The sequence below is a fragment of the Corella eumyota genome, chromosome 7 (genome assembly GCF_963082875.1).
Source record: "Corella eumyota chromosome 7, kaCorEumy4.1, whole genome shotgun sequence".
Lineage (NCBI taxonomy): Eukaryota > Metazoa > Chordata > Ascidiacea > Phlebobranchia > Corellidae > Corella > Corella eumyota.
In genome coordinates this window covers 11,340,795-11,359,633 of record NC_137496.1, presented here as the reverse complement: position 1 = coordinate 11,359,633, position 18,839 = coordinate 11,340,795, and the positions used below count along the sequence as shown (strand labels likewise).

The window sequence follows — 18,839 nt, the reverse complement described above, 5'->3', positions numbered from 1 at the left end:
CCTTTAAATAGGTTTTGTCTAGTTTTAGCATTTTCAAATTCTTCGAATCTTCTCCAGTGATCAACTTTTTCAGGTCCAAAGTTTTCAAATACAATTTCTTTTTCCATTATTCCGTTGTAGGCTAGTTTAGTCAACTTGGTCAACTCTTCACTGCTGGTCTGCCCAGATTTAAAGCAGTCTTGGATAAATGTCAACATTTTACATGTCATTGTTGTGGTTACAGAAGGATCATCAGCTTTATTTGCCTGAATAAAATAATCAGATTTTATTTCTGCAGTTTTAAGACATAAAATTGAATTTCTACTTAAATTTTGACAAGAAAGTTAAATTGAATTTTAATAAGTAAGTAAGGCACCTTCGAGTAATTTATTATCTGCTGTGTTGTTATTGTTAATATTAATATCATGATGTTACACACTGTATTTTTTATTACTAATAATGTAAGTTACTTAGCTTTTTGTTCTTTTTGCTAAATCTTAGGTTTAAACCCTATTACATTTCAAATATTTAATATAATAAATGTAAAGTGGTATAAAAATAAAAGTTGTAAATAAACTGGTATGGTAGATTATTGTTCCATGCTCTCTCTCTACATAGAAGTTCAGCAAAATTTTATATTACCTGAGTAGATGTTAGCTTGACTATATCTGTAGTTAGTTGATCAGATGGTTCTTGTAGGTTTAAATAATATTCAGGTAAACCATGAACACCTGTTATTATAGTTTTCTAAAAAAATTAGCATTTTAATAACATTGATCTTATATGTGTAAGTTACATGTCATTCCAAAATAAGTTGTTTTATCAGCATACGTTTAATTAATTAAATGAAATTTAGCACAAAAATAGTTATTTAAAGCTAATACTAAACAAAATAAATAAGGTTTTTTGTAAAATTGAATTAGTTTGCCTAAATTTGTTTACAACAAACCTCTGCATTCTTATATCTTGCAACCCTCAGTAATTCTTGCCCTTTAGAATCAATATCACAACCAACAAGCCATAACATTTTAATTTTGTGCAAACAATCACACAGCTTTGTGATGTCATCAAGTGAGAGTTTGTTGCACCGTAGGTTCATAATACCAACAACCTAATATATAGTAAATTTGTAAAATTGTTCTATTACAAGTACTTACTAAAATAAACCAAATCTATAAAATAAAGAATTGTTTAAAACTAATTTATTTTTAAATATATTAACTAAAATTTAAAATAAAAATTTTACAAGAACAAAAAAATATTAGTTTACCTTTATGCTTGATTTCTATATTATATATGATTTGTATAAAAATTTCTATATTATATATGATTTGTATTATAAATTATATATGATTTGTATAAAAGCTTTCATTATAGTATTCTTAAAAAAAATTTTTTTATTAGTTAGCTAGCTTAAATATAGATTTATAAACAAAGACATTTGTATAAATTTAGGAAATATATAAACAAATAATATAATTCTAATTTTAAGGGGGGGGTTGTTAATAGTATTTTTATTTCATTTGAACTACATGTTGTTGCAATAATTAAATGCAAATCTAAAAAAAATTAGTATATACATTATGTGTTTCCATGACATTTGAACCTCTTACATTTGAATACCTTACAACTGAACCCCTTCATTTGAACCCCCCTGAATATTTGAACCCCTTCATTTAAACCCCTTTTAACTGAACCCCTAACATCTGAACCCCTTCATTTGAACCCCTTCATCTGAACCCCTTACAGTTGAACCACTTTTATTTGAACCCCTTACATTTGAACCTCTTAAATTTGAACCCCTTACATTTGAACCCCTTTATCTAAACCTTTTATCTAAACCCCTTACCCCTTACACTTGAACCCCTTACATTTGAACCAAATGAAGGGGCTCAAATGTATGGGGTTCAAATGTAAGGAATTCAAATGTAAAGGGTTTAAATGAAGGGGTTCACATGTAAGGGGTTCAGTTAAAAGGGGTTCAAATGTAAGGGGTTCGAATCTAAGGTGTTCAAATGTAAAGGGTTTAAATGAAGGGGTTCACATGTAAGGGGTTTAAATGAAGGGGTTTAAATGTAAGGTGTTCAGATAAAAGGGGTTCAAATGTAAGGGGTTCAAATGTAAGGTGTTCAAATGAAGGGGTTCAAATGTAAAGGGTTTAAATGTAAGGTGTTCAAATGAAGGGGTTCAAATGTAAAGGGTTTAAATGTAAAGGGTTTAAATGAAGGGGTTCACATGTAAGGGGTTCACATGTAAGGGGTTCAGTTAAAAGGGATTCAAATGTAAGGGGTTCGAATCTAAGGTGTTCAAATGTAAAAGGTTTAAATGAAGGGGTTCACATGTAAGGGGTTTAAATGAAGGGGTTTAAATGTAAGGGGTTTAAATGTAAGGGGTTCAAATGTAAGGGGTTCAAATGTAAGGTGTTCAAATGAAGGGGTTCAAATGAAGGGGTTCAAATGTAAAGGGTTTAAATGTAAGGTGTTCAAATGAAGGGGTTCAAATGTAAAGGGTTTAAATGTAAAGGGTTTAAATGAAGGGGTTCACATGTAAGGGGTTCACATGTAAGGGGTTCAGTTAAAAGGGATTCAAATGTAAGGGGTTCGAATCTAAGGTGTTCAAATGTAAAGGGTTTAAATGAAGGGGTTCACATGTAAGGGGTTTAAATGAAGGGGTTTAAATGTAAGGGGTTCAAATGTAAGGGGTTCAAATGTAAGGTGTTCAAATGAAGGGGTTCAAATGTAAGGGGTTTAAATGTAAGGGGTTCAAATGTAAAGGATTCAAATGAAGGGGTTCACATGTAAGGAGTTTAAATGAAGGAGTTTAAATGTAAGGTGTTCAGATAAAAGGGGTTCAAATGTCTGGCCACCACATTATACTAGTGGTCACAACCACCAGGCACAGGCCAAGTGCCAGTTTGTGAGCTGTACGTTATCGGCCACATTTTTTTTCGAGTTAAAATGCTTTACAACAGAAAGGTGATTATTTTTTGATTTGTAAGCTTATTTTGTATTAGAAACATTCAAAAATGCCAATCATCGATTTGATATAGAAATGAATTGCTTTAAATTTGATACATTTTTATTTGTGATGAAGATTTGAATTTTTTAAAGGCTGTTTCGCAAAAAATATTCAGTTTTAAATCGTTTCGCAATGCGAAATAGGTTGCTGACCCCTGCTCTATACGAAGTTTTAATTGTTTACATTTTTTTAATTGGTGTTGTTATTTAAAGTTGTGTTTTTCAATATTTAAAGTATTACAATTTTATTAAGGTAGTTTGTGTACCAAACACCTAGTTTAAAAGTTGCCTTGTAAAACAAAGAAAATCAGCTTCAGACTTAGAAACACAATTTAACTACTAAAGACAAAACATCTAATAATTTCTAAAACAAAGAAACCTATGTAATTCAATATAACCATGAATTTCAACATGAAACTACAGTAAAGAAATTATATATATTTTAATTTTTCATTTAAATAATAACAAGAATTTGTTTTAATTTATACAATACTTAAAAGCATTTCATTTTAATGTTATTTAAATAAACAAAATTCATTAACTGCTTACCTCATCTTCACTTTCACTTGAAATTTCACCCAAATCATGAAAAAAATGTAAAGAAATCTGTTTAATGAATAACAAAAATATCAACACGGTAAATAAAGATAATGTTAGAAATATTTTTGCATAATATTATTTTGCCAAATTTTATTCTATATTGGCAACCCTTGTACATTTCTAATCAGCAAAATTTAAAAACTAGTTTATCAGTTTTAAAAATAATGGAAAAGTTTATGTAAATTGAAGGTATGTTATAATGTGAAGTGTAATGACTTGTTTTTGGTTGCGACTCTTGCGGCTTTTGTCTACTTAATTTAAATATAATTTTATAGTTGTACAAACAATGGTTTTGAACCCCTTACATTTGAACCCCTTACAACACAAATGTAAGGAGTTCACATGTAAGGGGTTAAAATGTAAGGGGTTAAAATGTAAGGGGTTCAAATGAAGGGGTTCACATGTAAGGTGTTCAAATGTAAGGGGTTCAAATGTAAGGTGTTCAGATAAAAGGGGTTCAAATGTAAGGTGTTCAGATAAAAGGTTCAAATGTAAGGGGTTCAAATGTAAGGTGTTCAAATGAAGGGGTTCAAATGTAAGGGGTTTAAATGAAGGGGTTCAGATGTAAGGGGTTTAAATGAAGGGGTTCACATGTAAGAGGTTTAAATGAAGGGGTTCACATGTAAGAGGTTTAAATGGAAGGGTTTAAATGGAAGGGTTTAAATGTAAGGGGTTTAAATGTTAAGGGTTCAAATGAAGGGGTTCACATGTAAGAGGTTTAAATGGAGGGGTTTAAATGTTAAGGGTTCAAATGAAGGGGTTCACATGTAACAGGTTTAAATGGAGGGGTTTAAATGTAAGGGGTTTAAATGTTAAGGGTTCAAATGAAGGGGTTCACATGTAAGGGGTTTAAATGAAGGGGTTCACATGCAAGAGGTTTAAATGAAGGAGTTTAAATGTAAGGGGTTTAAATGAAGGGGTTTAAATGAAGGGGTTTAAATGTAAGGTGTTCAGATAAAAGGGGTTCAAATGTCTGGCCACCACATTATACTAGTGGTCGCAACCACCAGGCGCAGGTTTGTCAGGTGTACGTTATCGGCTACATTTTTTTTTCGAGTTAAAATGCTTTACAACAGAAAGATGATTATTTTTTGATTTGTAAGCTTATTTTGTCTTTAAAACATTAAAAAATGTTAATCATCGATTTGATATAGAAATAAATTGCTTTAAATTTGATACATTTTTATTTGTGATGAAGATTTGAATTTTTTAAAGGCTGTTTCGCAAAAAATATTCAGTTTTAAATCGTTTCGCAATGCGAAATAGGTTGCTGACCCCTGCTCTATACGAAGTTTTAATTGTTTACATTTTTTTAATTGGTGTTGTTAATTAAAGTTGTGTTTTTCAATATTTAAAGTATTACAATTTTATTAAGGTAGTTTGTGTACCAAACACCTAGTTCTAAAGTTGCCTTGTAAAACGAAGAAAATCAGCTTCAGACTTAGAAACACAACTTAACTAACAAAACATCTGATAATTTCTAAACAAAGAAACCTATGTAATTTGATACAACCATAGAATTCAACATAAAACTACACTAAGGAAATTATAAATAATTTAATTTTACTTCAATAAATAACAAGAATTTGTTTTAATTTATAAAAAAAACTTAAACTCATTTCATTTTTAATGTAATTTAAATAAATAAAAAATATTAATTACTTACATCATCTTCACTTTTACTTACATCATCTTCAATAGATTAAACTTTTAAAGATTATTTAATTTAAAAAGAAATAGTGTTACATTATTGAGAGTAGTTTAAATTATAATCCAACAATAAAGTAACCCATGTACAAAACACAGAGTTCACAAAGTCAACCTTTATAACAATGAAGCTAATTTGATCAGCTTTAGAAATACAACTTTACTAATAAAGACAATAACCCACAAGTCCTGACAATATCTAAACAATGACACCTATGTGGAAATTTTATTTTTATCTAAAGTGGTAAAAAAATTTCCATAAATAAAACAACACCAAAAACAAATAATTTATTTTAAAAATAATCTTAGTAATTCAACAATCAAAATATTTTAATTTCTGTCCTTACCTTATCTTCGCTTTCAAATGGATTTTCTGACAAATTAGTGGAAGACTGTGGGGGAATCTATTAAAAATAAAATAAAAAATATTAACAATGGTATTTTATATTCATTAAAAAAATAATAAATTTTCAACATAATATTACTTGCCCTATTTTATTTGATATTACCTTTTTACATAGGCACTTAAGCAACAACAAACATAAAATGACCCAATATAATCAGTTTTACAATTATGAATATAACTATGGGTACCTATAAACTATACAAGATCGAATGGATCGAATGTATATCAAATGGTTATTAAAAGGGTACTAAAGGGACCAACAGAATCGCATCAATTAAACCCTAACCCCAACTTTAACCCATTCAGAATAACCGTAATACATTCGATTCATTCGGTGTATTTAATTTCTTTGATCCATTCAATTCTGTATATTTGCTGGGTATACAACTATGTTTACAGTTGAAAATGGTTTAATAATAAAACAACTTAAAAATAAGAAAGTTAAAGTAAGAAATTTTACTGGAGCATCTTTGTTTTAATCCACAATAATATTAAAAATACTTGATTTACAATTTAAACACCATTTCTTTACAAAAGTATATTATCATCAGTTAGATATTTATAATTCCATGATTATAATAACTATCATAATAGCTTAAAAATACTTAATTTAAGTTGATAAAAAAACATAAATTTAGTGTTTAACTTACATCCATGATTTACGGAGCTGGTAGTCAATGTACTTTAAGTTTATGTTGTTGAATTAACTAAAATTACATTAATTTCCCAAGAATTATAAAGTTCCTGTATGAAAAAGCTTGTTTTAATTAATAAAAAAAATATAAGCATATGTAAAATTTGACAAAATTTTGCAAAATATCTTTATCCTCAATATGTAAAGGTAGACGTCACAACCTAAACATAGAGTCACATTTGTTACCCCGACCCAGTTTTAAGTTGACCCTGGCAATTTGAGATGTTATTAATTATAATTGCGTGGCAATTAAGCTGTTAAATGATTGCCAGCTTAGCAGAAGTTCATAACGCTTTTAAAGCATCTTACCTAAGGGCCAGTCTGGAAAGTAGGGCAGTTTTCGACGAGATCTTGTGCGTGCAAGCGTAAAAAAATGCGTGACCGCGCGTGCACGCATATCAAAATTTCCGGTCTAGGCGTGCACGCGTGATTTATATTAGCGTGTTTTAGGCGTCAGTACTGCGCGTGCACATTTTTTTAGGAAACCATGCGTGCAAATCGCTAATTCCAGGCGTGCATTTTTTTTAATGAAAAAAATCTCGTGCGTGCACGCTGCCCTACTTTCCAGACTGGCCTAAGGGCATTACGGCATGAGAGCATTGGGGATTGAACCCAGGGCCTCAAGTTGTGTAGAAAGTGTTCTGACCATTACACGAAGCTTTGTACATTGCTGAAAAATATTGAAAGTGAAAAATTCAGTATTAACTTAAAATGCTGATAAATGAAGCAGGATTAATTTTTAAAAATGATCAAAACTCTGCCTTTTATGCATCATGCATATTTTTGGTAACAATTACATTAACGGACCCACTATGTCACTTATTTTGCAGTTTAATGTCAGCTTTTAGCACTATTCCACACCTAGTAGCTTAGCTCTATCCCCTTTGTATATGTGTGTAACTGTCTGATGATAAAATTGTTAAAAAAAACAAAAATCGTGTTTTTATGATAGACAAACATATAACTAACGGTAACCAGACACTTCGGCCCCCGGACACTTCGACCAAAATTTTTTTTTCAAAATAGCGGGGATTTTGCATTTTAATTACCGCGAGAAATTTTATTTTCGCGTAGTTATATACAGTTTTTTAGACAGTATTTGAAACAAAATATTTTTTTTTAATAATAATGTGCAAGAACATGTTATCTTTCTTTTGCCGTGTCAATTTTTTAATTTTATAAACTAAAACCTATAAAAAACTAATTTTGAAAGCGCGCGCTTTTAGGTGACACAAGACGATGATGCATTATGATATCACGTGTTTTGCGAAATAGGGCCGTCTTTCTCAACGATATTTGAAGAAAATAGATAATTAATTAATCATTTTTTACACTGAGGAATGTGCATAAATATGTTATTAGTTATTGCCTGTGTTAATGTATATAAATTTATATACTAAAACACAAAGAATAAAACGTTTAAAGAGTTGCCAAAAGATTTGTTCCGTAAAAAAACGGCGGGGAGTCGGCGATGAAATTCCCGTGTATAAAGTCAGCGTAAGACCATATTTTACCGATATTCAAAATAAAATTTTGCATAAAGTACAGTATATATAAAAGTTTTTATTAGTTGTTACCTTAATGACATTTATGCGTAATCCTCAGTGTAAAAAATAAAAAATTAACGCTCTATTTTCTTCAAATATTGTTTGGAAAGGCGGCACTATTTGGCAAAATACGAGATAACATTATGCATTGTCCTCCGTCACCTAAAAGCGCGCGCTTTCAAAATTAGTTTTTTATAGGTTTTAGTTTATAAAATTAAAAAATTGACACGGCAAAAGAAAGATAACATGTTCTTGCACATTATTATTAAAAAAAATATTAATTTACTGCTTATTTTGTTTCAAATACTGTCTAAAAAACTGTATATAACTACGCGAAAATAAAATTTCTCGCGGTAATTAAAATGCAAAATCCCCGCTGTTTTAAAAAAAAAATTTTGGCCGAAGTGTCTTGGCCGAAGTGTCCGGGGGCCGAAGTGTCTGGCATTCTAACTAACTATTCAAACTTTTCCGCTTCACTCGTTACCATAACAACAATCTAAGTTTGGCAGTTACGCAAACCTAAACTCAAAAACTCGCTCAACTGCAAGAATCCTGCCCAGATAATGTCGACTTTCTGCGTGTAATCTCAAAATAATTCTATATCAACATCGCTACAGCATTTGCGCTAAACCTAGCTAAGTGTGAACGACCTTTTAACTTACAAGCCTAAACAAAAGTAAAAATATTTCAAATAGCGATGACGAATTTATCACCCTACGTAATGTAAAAAAGTTTTTTCACTTTTTTATGGTACACAGAGTCGAATTTTTGTTCGCACTAAATAATTTTCTATATCCTCAAAGTCTAAAATTTACCCTGCGAAAAAGCTAAGAATTAAAATAACTTAATTTTTTTACACAATAACCAAACAATATCCCATTTTACTGTTTGAAGTATATGCACATATATATCCATATACATTGTTTAACTACTACAAAAGAAAAATCAAAATTCCAAAAAAATAAGCAAAAAAGGGCAGTAACATTAAAACAATGATTAAATTACAAATAAGATGTTAAAAAACATGGTCAAGTTATATTATTTGTACTTTGCATTATTTGCCTCTTGTATTTTAAGCGTTACATTTAGGCAATTACTACATATAATCACTGATATCACTAATTTACTGCATACCACACATCAATAATTACTAGCAATTCATAATTAAAGTCACTTTAACATTGCCTAATTAGAAAATAAAAAAATATATATGATAAAATAAATTAAAAGACAGTGCAATTAAAAAATAGAACATAAAAAACTGATTTAATCACAGTGATAAAAAAATTAAAATAAATTAAAAAAACAACCTTATAATAAATTGCTTGAATATTGAAATCTGGGTTTATGTACAGATATATATTAAACATTAACAATGGTTTTGTTTTTTGCATAGAATTATATTTGACAACTACTGAGTATTATTAATTACTGAGGCATATTAAATGCTGCAACTCAATAAAATGTACTTAATTAAACCGGAAATAAATATTAAAGTTTACTGTAACAAAATCAATTTTTTAGTCCAATATTTGTTTCACCTCGCTGCTATCAGAACCAGGAAGCATATTCACTTTTTTATTTTCTTTGATCAATACGTCACAACCGTCCAACGTGCAATCTTTCATTTTGACATCTACAATAAAATTACATAATATAAACGAACAATAAATTATTTATGCATACACAATTCTATTTAAAAAAATATGCTTTCCCATATTACTAGAATAACATAAAAAGTTTAGATTGTACCTGTAGGTGTTACGGTAACTGTAGAGTGGTCTCCAATGTTTAACAGTATGTTTGGTCCAACATTTTCTAAACAGCCATTTAATAAGGTAGTAAATAAATCCGTATAAATGTCATGTTAAACAAATATGTTTTAATTACTATTATAAAAAATTTATGAGTTGGCATAAATTTGTTTTTCACGTATTGTTAATAAAACATGAAAAAATATGGGGTTGTTAAATATATAACTTACTTTTAACAGGTTTGTGAGTAGTTAGAGAAGGTCCAGTCGAAGTAGATGGAAGACTTTCATCCTAAACATTTAACATTTTGCATTAAAAAGTGAAAATTTATAAAAATTAAAAAGTATAAAACAATCAGTAAGAATGTTTTTGCATCTATAAAAACAACCAGTAATCTATTAATAAATACAATAAAAGTTTTACTATAAACTATATTTTTAAATTACTTTTTCTTCCACACCACTGGGTTGTTCACTGAAACCCGGAACTTGGTAATCTTTTTTAGGGTAAGTATTGGGTGTTTTGACTTGCTTTTCTTTAAATATTGAAACTTATCTATTATTATAGTTTACTAATATAAAATCTTAAAAAGGTATTTTAACTGGAACTCCCTAAACAACTGAATAATTAAGTAAGTATAAATGTGCATATTAAACAAATAAGTTTCTATTAATACTACAAAATTTTATTTAATTTGATAGCAAAATTGCATTAAATGTAGTTTTAGACTTAACATTATTTTTTATACAAATCACTTAAGATGTAACTTACAAAAAAAAAACTAACCTGCTCGATTTGGAATTTGAGGAAATTCAAAGTCGCTTTCTTTAACTTTTTGAGTTGTTAGATTTGTGGCCGAATAAGTAAATATTTCTCCCGATGGGTTTTTATTTTCAAATCCTCGTTTAGGCTTAGTTCTGATCACCCCAGATTGACAATCTGTACTGTCATAAGTTTTCGAGAAAAGTTTATAATCTTCATGAGAAATTTTGAACAATACTTTGTCTTTTTGTCTAAATATTTAGGTGCAAAACTATATTAAGTTGTTACACTTCAAAATTACACGGTTCAAATTATTTAAAATAAACATAAACCTTATTGGAACATAAACAACAAAAACCCGATTCCCATTCGATTTAAGGAGATCTTCTGTGTCCATAACATATAAAGTTAAATTACAATTTGGTGGTTCATGGTAACAATCAAATATTTGTCGTTTTTCTGGATTACTAAGATATTGATTTATTCCAAATATCCAAGTTGTTATGACTTGAAACCTTTAATTTAAAAAAAGGAAATTAGGTGGAAATTAATAACAGAATAAGATGTTTAATATTTACCAAGTTAAATGATCAACTTGAATCTGAATTGACCGAGAATCTTCTAAAATAACTTCAGCAAGATCTCTCCAAACTTCTCTGTCTTGACTTACTTGAGGCTAAACAAATTACAATGAAATATAATTTTGTAGTTCTTACCTTTTCAAAAAAAATAAAAAATCAAAACTGTTTTAAAATGATTTTTACTTAAAGCAGTTGCTTATAAATATTTGACAAGATTTTACTTTTTTTTTCGTATCATTTAAGTTTTGTTCAGCATTCTTAAAACAAATTACACAACTAAATAAATTACCGTAACAACACAGGTTCCAGTTGTTGAGTAAAATGGGGTGGAAAGAGATATTGTAACTGGAACCTTAAACTTTAATCCATGTGGCAAGCATTCAAATTGTGGAGTCAACAAATATGTTGGGTTTTCCTTAATAAAAAATTAGTACTGTATATTAGTTATTAATAATTGATAACCAATTTACAGTTTTGTTTTTTGTTTAAAACAAACATAGGTACAAATAAATACGTAAAAATATTGTTATTTTAAACAAACTATTTACTTAACCACTAATAAAAGTAAATAAAATTTTTAGCATACAAATTTGTTTAACAAATTTGTAAAAGCAAATACCTTGGTGGGGGGAACAACATCATTACAACAAACAACATGGACAGTAATTTGAACATCCTCATCAAGTGCACCTTCAGGAATATCAATGTAACATCCTGATACTTCAAGCCTGCCTCCTTTTACACCAATCACCTTGCTTACAGTGTCTTAAAAACAATATGATATATTTTAATCTTAGTTTATTAAAAAAAAAGTGCAAACAATCAATAAAAACCCAAATTAACAAAACTGATTAAATTAATAAAACTTAAGATAAAAATTAAATAAAGTATTATGGCAAACTTACCGGATTTATCCTCATATATAACTTCAATTCCTGATGCAGTTAAATCTTCAGCCTTTAAATGAAAAAAAAACATTTAAATCATATTTGAATTTTTCAATGGGTTAATCAATAATTTTACACATAAAAAGCACCTAGTTTCTTAATTACCTGGTTAGTTTTTAGTGTTACTGATTTGGTAAATAATTGATCTTGTGCAATGGAGTATTCTTTTAGCAAACCAGAAACTCCAAGTATTTCAGTTGTTGGTAAATTTAGCTGCATTAAATATTATACAACACATATCACATTTCTCATAACATTATTTAGAAATGCCAAATTGTAACAAAAACCTAAAAATCATAAAATTAAGCTACAGTATACAAAACATATTTACAAACCTTTGGATTCCTAATTCTTGCAACTCGCAACAATTCTTCTCCTTTAAAATCAACTTCACAATTATTAAGATCTAAGTAATCAATTTTGTGCAAACAATCACACAGCTTTGTGATGTCATCAAGTGAGGGTTTGTTGTGACTTAGGTTCATAAAACTAACCTAATATTTAGTAAATTTGTAAAATTGTTTCATTACAAGTACTTACTAAAATAAACCAATTCTATAAAATAAAAGTTTGTAACTAATTTAAAATAAAAATTTCACAAAAACAAAAAAATAATCGTTTACCCTTATGTTTGATTTTTCTTTTATTATTGGAAGAACTTGGTGAGTAAACATTGTTAAACTGCCATCCTTAAAAGTTGGATACACACGTAACTTTATAGGTTTAATTGAAAGTTGAAGGATTTCAACGAGACTTGTAACATCATTGGGATAAAGATCATTATAGATACCCACGTTTGAATGTAAATGTTTAATAACCCAATCTGCAAGTTCTCTTCCATATTCTTTTGTTAATTCATATAAAGAAACAAGTTTTGGTGAATACCATTGCTTTAAATAATAACTAAGGTAGTTAAACAAAATATTTCTCTTTGGTGCTAAATCAGTTTCTAAATCCAACATCTTCTTTACTTTCTTTGAGTTTTGTTCATTACACAAACCATAAAGAAATTTACACAAATTAACCGGAAAAGTTATGTAGCTGAAAGTCTCCATTAACGAGGTAAATGTGGATTCAAATTCATCCAGAGAAAGATGTTGAATCATGTAAACTGCACAGAGAAAGTCTTGCCAATCCAAATTTGAATATTTCATGTGTTCTACCCCTTTAAATAGGTTTTGTCTAGTTTTAGCCTTTTTAAATTCTTCGAATCTTCTCCAGTGTTCAACTTTTGCAGGTCCATAGTTTTCAAATAATATTTCTTTTTCCATTATTCCGTTGTAGGCTAGTTTAGTCAACTTGGTCAACTCTTCACTGCTAGTCTGCCCAGATTTAAAGCAGTCTTGGGTAAATGTCAACATTTTACTTGTCATTGTTGCGGTTACAGAAGGATCATCAGTTTTATTTGCCTGAATAAAATAATTAGATTTCATTTCTGCAGTTTTAAAACATAAAATTAAATTTCGACTCAAATTTTGACAAGAAAGTTAAATTGAATTATAAAAAGTAAGTAAGGCACCTTCGAGTAATTTAATATTTGCTGTGTTGTTATTGTTAATATTAATATCATGACATTATGTTGCACACTGTATTTTTTATTACTAATGATGTAAGTTACTTGGATTTTTGTTGTTTTTGTTAAAATGTTGGGTTTAAACCCTTTTACATTTCCAATATTTAATATAATAAATGTAAAGTGGTATAAAAATAAAAGTTGTAAATAAACTGGTATGATAAACTGGTAAATTATTGTTCCATGCTCTCTCTCTACATAGAAGTTTAGCAAAATTTTATATTACCTGAGTAGATGTTAGCTTGACTATATCTGTAGTTAGTTGATCAGATGGTTTTTGTAGGTTTAAATAATATTCAGGTAAACCATAAACACCTCTAATCTCAGTTTTCTAAAAAAATTAGCATTTTAATAATAAGGATCTTTTATGTTGTAAGTTACATGTAATTCTAAAATAAGTTGTTTTGTCAGCATACATTTAATTAATTAATTAAAATTTGAGCATAAATAGTTATTTTAAAAGCTGAAAGTAAACTTAAAAAAAAAGTTATTTCAAAAGCTGAAAATAAACTTAAAAAAAAAGATTTGCAAAATTAAATTATTTTGCATTAGGCTTGTTAACATGTTTACAAACCTTTGCATTCTTAAATCTCGCAACTCTCAGTAACTCTCGTCCTTCTGAATCAATATCACAACCATTTAGATCTAAGTAGGTAATTTTGTGCAAACAATCACACAGCTTTGTGATGTCATCAAGTGAGAGTTCCTTGTACCACAGTCTCATGTGCTCAACCTAATATTTGATATTAAATAGTTTTATTAAAACTATTACAAACAATATTTATTAGTTATTTAAACAAATGTTTAAAATAAAAACTCTATTTGCCGTAATAATTTTTCTAAAACACATTTAAATAACAGAGTTTAATTGAACTTCCAATGCTACAAATAACAAAGAATTAAGTGCTCACCCTTATGTTTGATTTTTTTTTTATTATTGGAAGAACTTGGTGAGTAAACATTGTTAAACTGCCATCTATAAATCTTACATATGGTACATCTAACTTCACTGGTTCGGTTGAACTTTGTAATTTGTCAAAAAGTTCAACGACATCTTTTGGATAAACATTTCCTTCAATTTCAATCTATAAAAGTATAACATGTTAGTAATATATTTGACAATAATTAGTTTAATACTTTTAACAAATTTAATTTTTATTTAATAACCAACTTGAATTTAATTATTAAAACAAGCAGAAGGTTGGTTTGTTGTTATTGGAAGTTTAATAATTTATTGCTATAAATATAAAATCTAACACAAAAGTTATTCCAACTTGGATTAATTTTTTAAGCTAAATTTAAATTTTTAATTTACCATAACAAAAAAACTTGATTTATAAAATAACGCCTCTTAAAAAGACAAAGAATATAATTTTAATAAATGTAATTATAAAAACAGAAAAAAAAGTGATGTTGTGGTTCTTACATTAAATCCCCATCCTCTTGATGTTATTTGTATAGGAGAATGGGAATAACCAAGATTAAAGTAAGTAGACTGGTATAGCTAAATAAAAAATATAAATTATATGATTTGTTTAAAACCTTTAAATTTTTTTATTAGTTCAAGGTAGCTTAAATATAGATTTATAAACAAAGTCATTTGTATAAATTTAAGAAATATATATCGAATATTATAATTCTAAAGAGTGTTGTTATTAATTAAAATTAAACAAATAATTTTGAACCACATGTTGTTGCACAAATTAAATGCAAGTCGAGAAGAAATTAGTATATACATTATACTAGTGGTCACAACCACCAGGCCCAGGCCCAGTTTGTCAGCCGTACGTTACCGGGCCACATACTTTTTCGAGTTAAAATGCTTTGCAACAGAAAGGCGATTAGTTTACGATTTGTAAGCTTATTTTGTCTTTAAAACATTCAAAACTGTTAATCATCGATTTGATATAGGAATTAATTGCTTTAAACTTGATACATTTTTATTGGTGAACATTTGAATTTTTTAAAGGCTGTTTTGCAAAAAAATATTCAGTTTTAAATCGTTTCGCAATGCGAAAAAGGTGCTGACCCCTGCTCTATACAGTTTAAACTTTTTTAATAACAGATAAAACAGTCTGTTTAAAAGTAATAAATAATGCCAGACAAAAATTTTTAATTATCTACATCTTTTGGATTGGTGTTGTTAACATAAATTAATATTTTAGAAGATTGCAAAGAAATGTTTTTTTCGTTTTTTAGCTTTGTCTTAAAAGTTTTATTTCAACTTACGGAAGATTTATCAAATTCTTTCTCCCACTTTGCAGGTTCAGTTGTTTTAGTTTCATCCAACTTTTTTATTGTCTTTACGTCCTATACAATAAATTATAAAATAAATTATAACTTAATTTATTTTTTTTGTACATTAAGTGTATTAAGTGTATGAAACGAGTAATTTTTCATACAAAAGTGTGTTTGCAATTAATATAAAACTCACAGAAGCTCCAGGTTCATATGTTTTTTGACTAAACTTTCCTTTTTGCTTTATCGGTTCAGTTGTTTTAGCTTCATCCAAAATCTTTTTCTTTAAAGTAACTGAAACATTTTCGTCCAAGTTCTGCAAAATCATTAAATTTAATTAACATTTTAACACACTTTGTTAACTAAAATTATTTAAAGTAAACAGTTGTTATTGCATAATGTATATTTACACAATAACTCATGCAAGCTTGTATTACGGTTAGTAGTAAAATATGGAATATGGGAAGTTGGAGGTGCGGAAAATATAGAAGCCATTTGTAAATGTTAACAAAAAATCACTTAATGCAGAAAGGGAAGAAATTTGTCACCCTTCCCTAATCTTCCATTGCGTCTCATGTTCGATTTTGACCTTTAAAGTCAATTCCACATCATCCCTTAGCTCTTTAGGTAAATACCGCATTCACCCCGCCAGTGTTCCCTCTAAAAAATACCCTACTGCACAGGTGCCCAAAAAAGCGCACAATTCCAAAATTGAGTGCACAGGTGCCCAATTTTTTTTTAACCCACAAGTGTACCCAAAATTCATTACTTGCTCTATTTAGGCCTTATAAACATAGTCATTCAATTTCACATTTTGTATTTTATTAAAAAATACCTAAACTACATTTTTAGGTTTTTACTATTTTGTTATTTAATTTACAAGCTATTTTTTAAATCAAATATTAAATATTAGAGGTTAAATCATCGTTCGTCTTGTTTTAATGGATATGCCCGCAGCGTGTTAAACCGCCGGCGCAAAATCACGAAGACTTAACACATCAATGAGAAAAACAGCATTAAGTGTTTAGTTACAGTTGCGATTACGTTTATTTCAATGTAATCATGATATAAAATATTCATAAAAGTGTTTAATATAAATAATCGGCATTAAATTATACTACCCGCGTTATCTGTTGATACGTAACTTACCAAATAAAACTGCTGACATTTCGTTTTTGAACTTACTAAAACGTCTTTATTAATACGATAACAAATCTCTTTTTTCGTATTGCGTCGTTTTGCGCCTTTCTTATAATTTTTGTCATGTCGTTTTAATTTAAATCGCGCGTCTCTTGTTCTAAAAATATTCTTCTATATACTCATATTGAATCTTTAAAATTTGGTTTAAGGCGTCTTTTTTTTGAGCCGTACTTAAATTTTACTGCGCAGGTGCCCTGCAAAAACGAGCGTTTTTCGCACATTTTTGCGCTTAAAGGGAACACTGCACCCCGCAGTAAAGTACAAAAATTCCTTCCATCCCGCAAATTTTTGTTAACGTTTACATACAGCCCTGCTTCTCATACTTTAGTATTGTTCGCATTAAGTTACATTTAAAACAGCACAGAAAAATTAGGTGTCTGTATTTTAAAATCAATTTATATAAAGTTTTAATTAAAGCAACAACTTACATCCATGATTTAAGAAGCTATTCGTTCATCGACTGATATACTTCAAAGTTTTTCTCCATGAAAATCACAGATATTTTGAGTTAAATCTTCTAACAACCAAACTCCTGTTACTAAAAAATAAAATATTGTTAAAATTAATTTGATTAAAAAACAATCATCAGATCAATCGTAGGCGTTGTGTTTGTCTAACTACTACGATTATTCCATGATTATTACATAATATTACACTTATTTAGGCGAACAAAAACTATAATTCTTTCTATATAACGTCACAAAGTTTAATTAATATCTAACTTTCAATTCTGACATCACTAAGTTCCTGTTATGACGTTTAATAACTATTTGTTTTGGCGTGTTTCCAGTAACCGATTTGTGACAGAATTCATAACCCCTGTTTTTCAAAGGATTAAAAATATCGAACTTAGACTTTAATTAACTTAATATAATTAACGTAACAAATAAAATAATATTTGACAATTTTTATTATCTTAACCATTCGATAAATAATTTGCCAATAGGTTTAACTCTTCAGGAATTCACATCATTTATATTGACTTGGATGCTACAACGTGGAAGCGCATAGGCACCTGTAGAGGCTGTACTAAAGCAAAGTGTTTTCATTGCACTATGCCGACCGTTAACTTTACTATAACATTTACAATTAATTTAGGTACGAAGTATCGCATTAATGGGTTGCTACCAGTTGTTTGGTGGAATCTAAATGTTATTTAAGTTTGTTTAATGATAGCGACATCTGACTAAAGCCTTTAAATAACTTTTTATATTTGGTTTATAAGGCAAAATAGAGCATATTAATAATGGGTGTTGTTCTAACCTATAACAAGTAAATTCATTCTTTGCTAATTATAGTTTTCAAAACAAAATTAAACTTTAGAAATCTATTAAAATACGCAAAATTTTAGGTTCTAAAAACTAACAAAAATCCATCAGTGCAAATAGAAAAAAACCGTTAATATAAAATGTTTACAAAAATGTATGCAACTATTTCAATAAGCACAACTTTGCCGTAAAAAAAATTCAATAAATAAGGGCATAAGTTTGATTATACGAAAAGAGAACTCGAAAAGACAAGGCCCAAAAATCTCCTAAAATAACCAAAAAGGCAAGGCCTTAAATCCTAGGAAATAAAAACAAACCAGAAAACAAAGCGGAAAATCTATCAAAAAAACCCCAAAACACAAATCATAAACACTTACAAAAAAAACAACTAAAAAAAGCAATGCATACAATCTTAAAAAATTAACTAAAAAAAGCAAGTCACAAAATTTCTCTTATAGCAAGATTAAGGGGAACGAAAACATGTTATAAGTGCTATGGGTAAAATATAAAAATATGAAGAAAGGTGTTAAATATAACTGAGAAAGGCAATGTTGGTTACAAAAGTT

General features: G+C 28.6%; 2 protein-coding genes across 4 annotated transcripts; both read right to left on the bottom strand.

Moving 5' to 3' along the window:
• Window positions 1–33: 33 nt before the first annotated feature.
• On the bottom strand, window positions 34–6,365 carry LOC145760356 (uncharacterized). Its single transcript, XM_082574222.1, has 7 exons — window positions 6,360–6,365; window positions 5,651–5,707; window positions 3,546–3,602; window positions 929–1,090; window positions 622–726; window positions 93–245; window positions 34–48 (listed from the first exon to the last, which is right to left on the bottom strand). Exons 1-7 carry the CDS (start codon window positions 6,363–6,365, stop codon window positions 34–36), a joined length of 555 nt encoding a protein of 184 aa, XP_082430348.1.
• A 2,467-nt stretch (window positions 6,366–8,832) lies between these two features.
• On the bottom strand, window positions 8,833–17,613 carry LOC145759180 (uncharacterized). Of its 3 annotated transcripts, none has more exons than XM_082572944.1 (20): window positions 17,434–17,613; window positions 16,002–16,121; window positions 15,797–15,877; window positions 14,994–15,071; window positions 14,479–14,652; window positions 14,142–14,300; window positions 13,794–13,898; window positions 12,618–13,403; window positions 12,330–12,488; window positions 12,100–12,207; window positions 11,953–12,004; window positions 11,667–11,812; window positions 11,337–11,462; window positions 11,045–11,142; window positions 10,799–10,981; window positions 10,491–10,717; window positions 10,151–10,239; window positions 9,935–9,995; window positions 9,703–9,768; window positions 8,833–9,586 (listed from the first exon to the last, which is right to left on the bottom strand). In XM_082572944.1, exons 1-20 carry the CDS (start codon window positions 17,437–17,439, stop codon window positions 9,471–9,473), a joined length of 2,940 nt encoding a protein of 979 aa, XP_082429070.1. In that variant the 5' UTR covers window positions 17,440–17,613; the 3' UTR covers window positions 8,833–9,470. The 3 variants fall into 3 exon arrangements, 2 of the variants coding, with proteins under 2 accessions (XP_082429070.1, XP_082429071.1); XM_082572945.1 differs by having other exon boundaries at window positions 10,491–10,648; XR_014286512.1 differs by lacking the exons at window positions 8,833–9,586; window positions 9,703–9,768; window positions 9,935–9,995 and having other exon boundaries at window positions 10,157–10,239; window positions 10,491–10,643.
• Window positions 17,614–18,839: the final 1,226 nt, after the last annotated feature.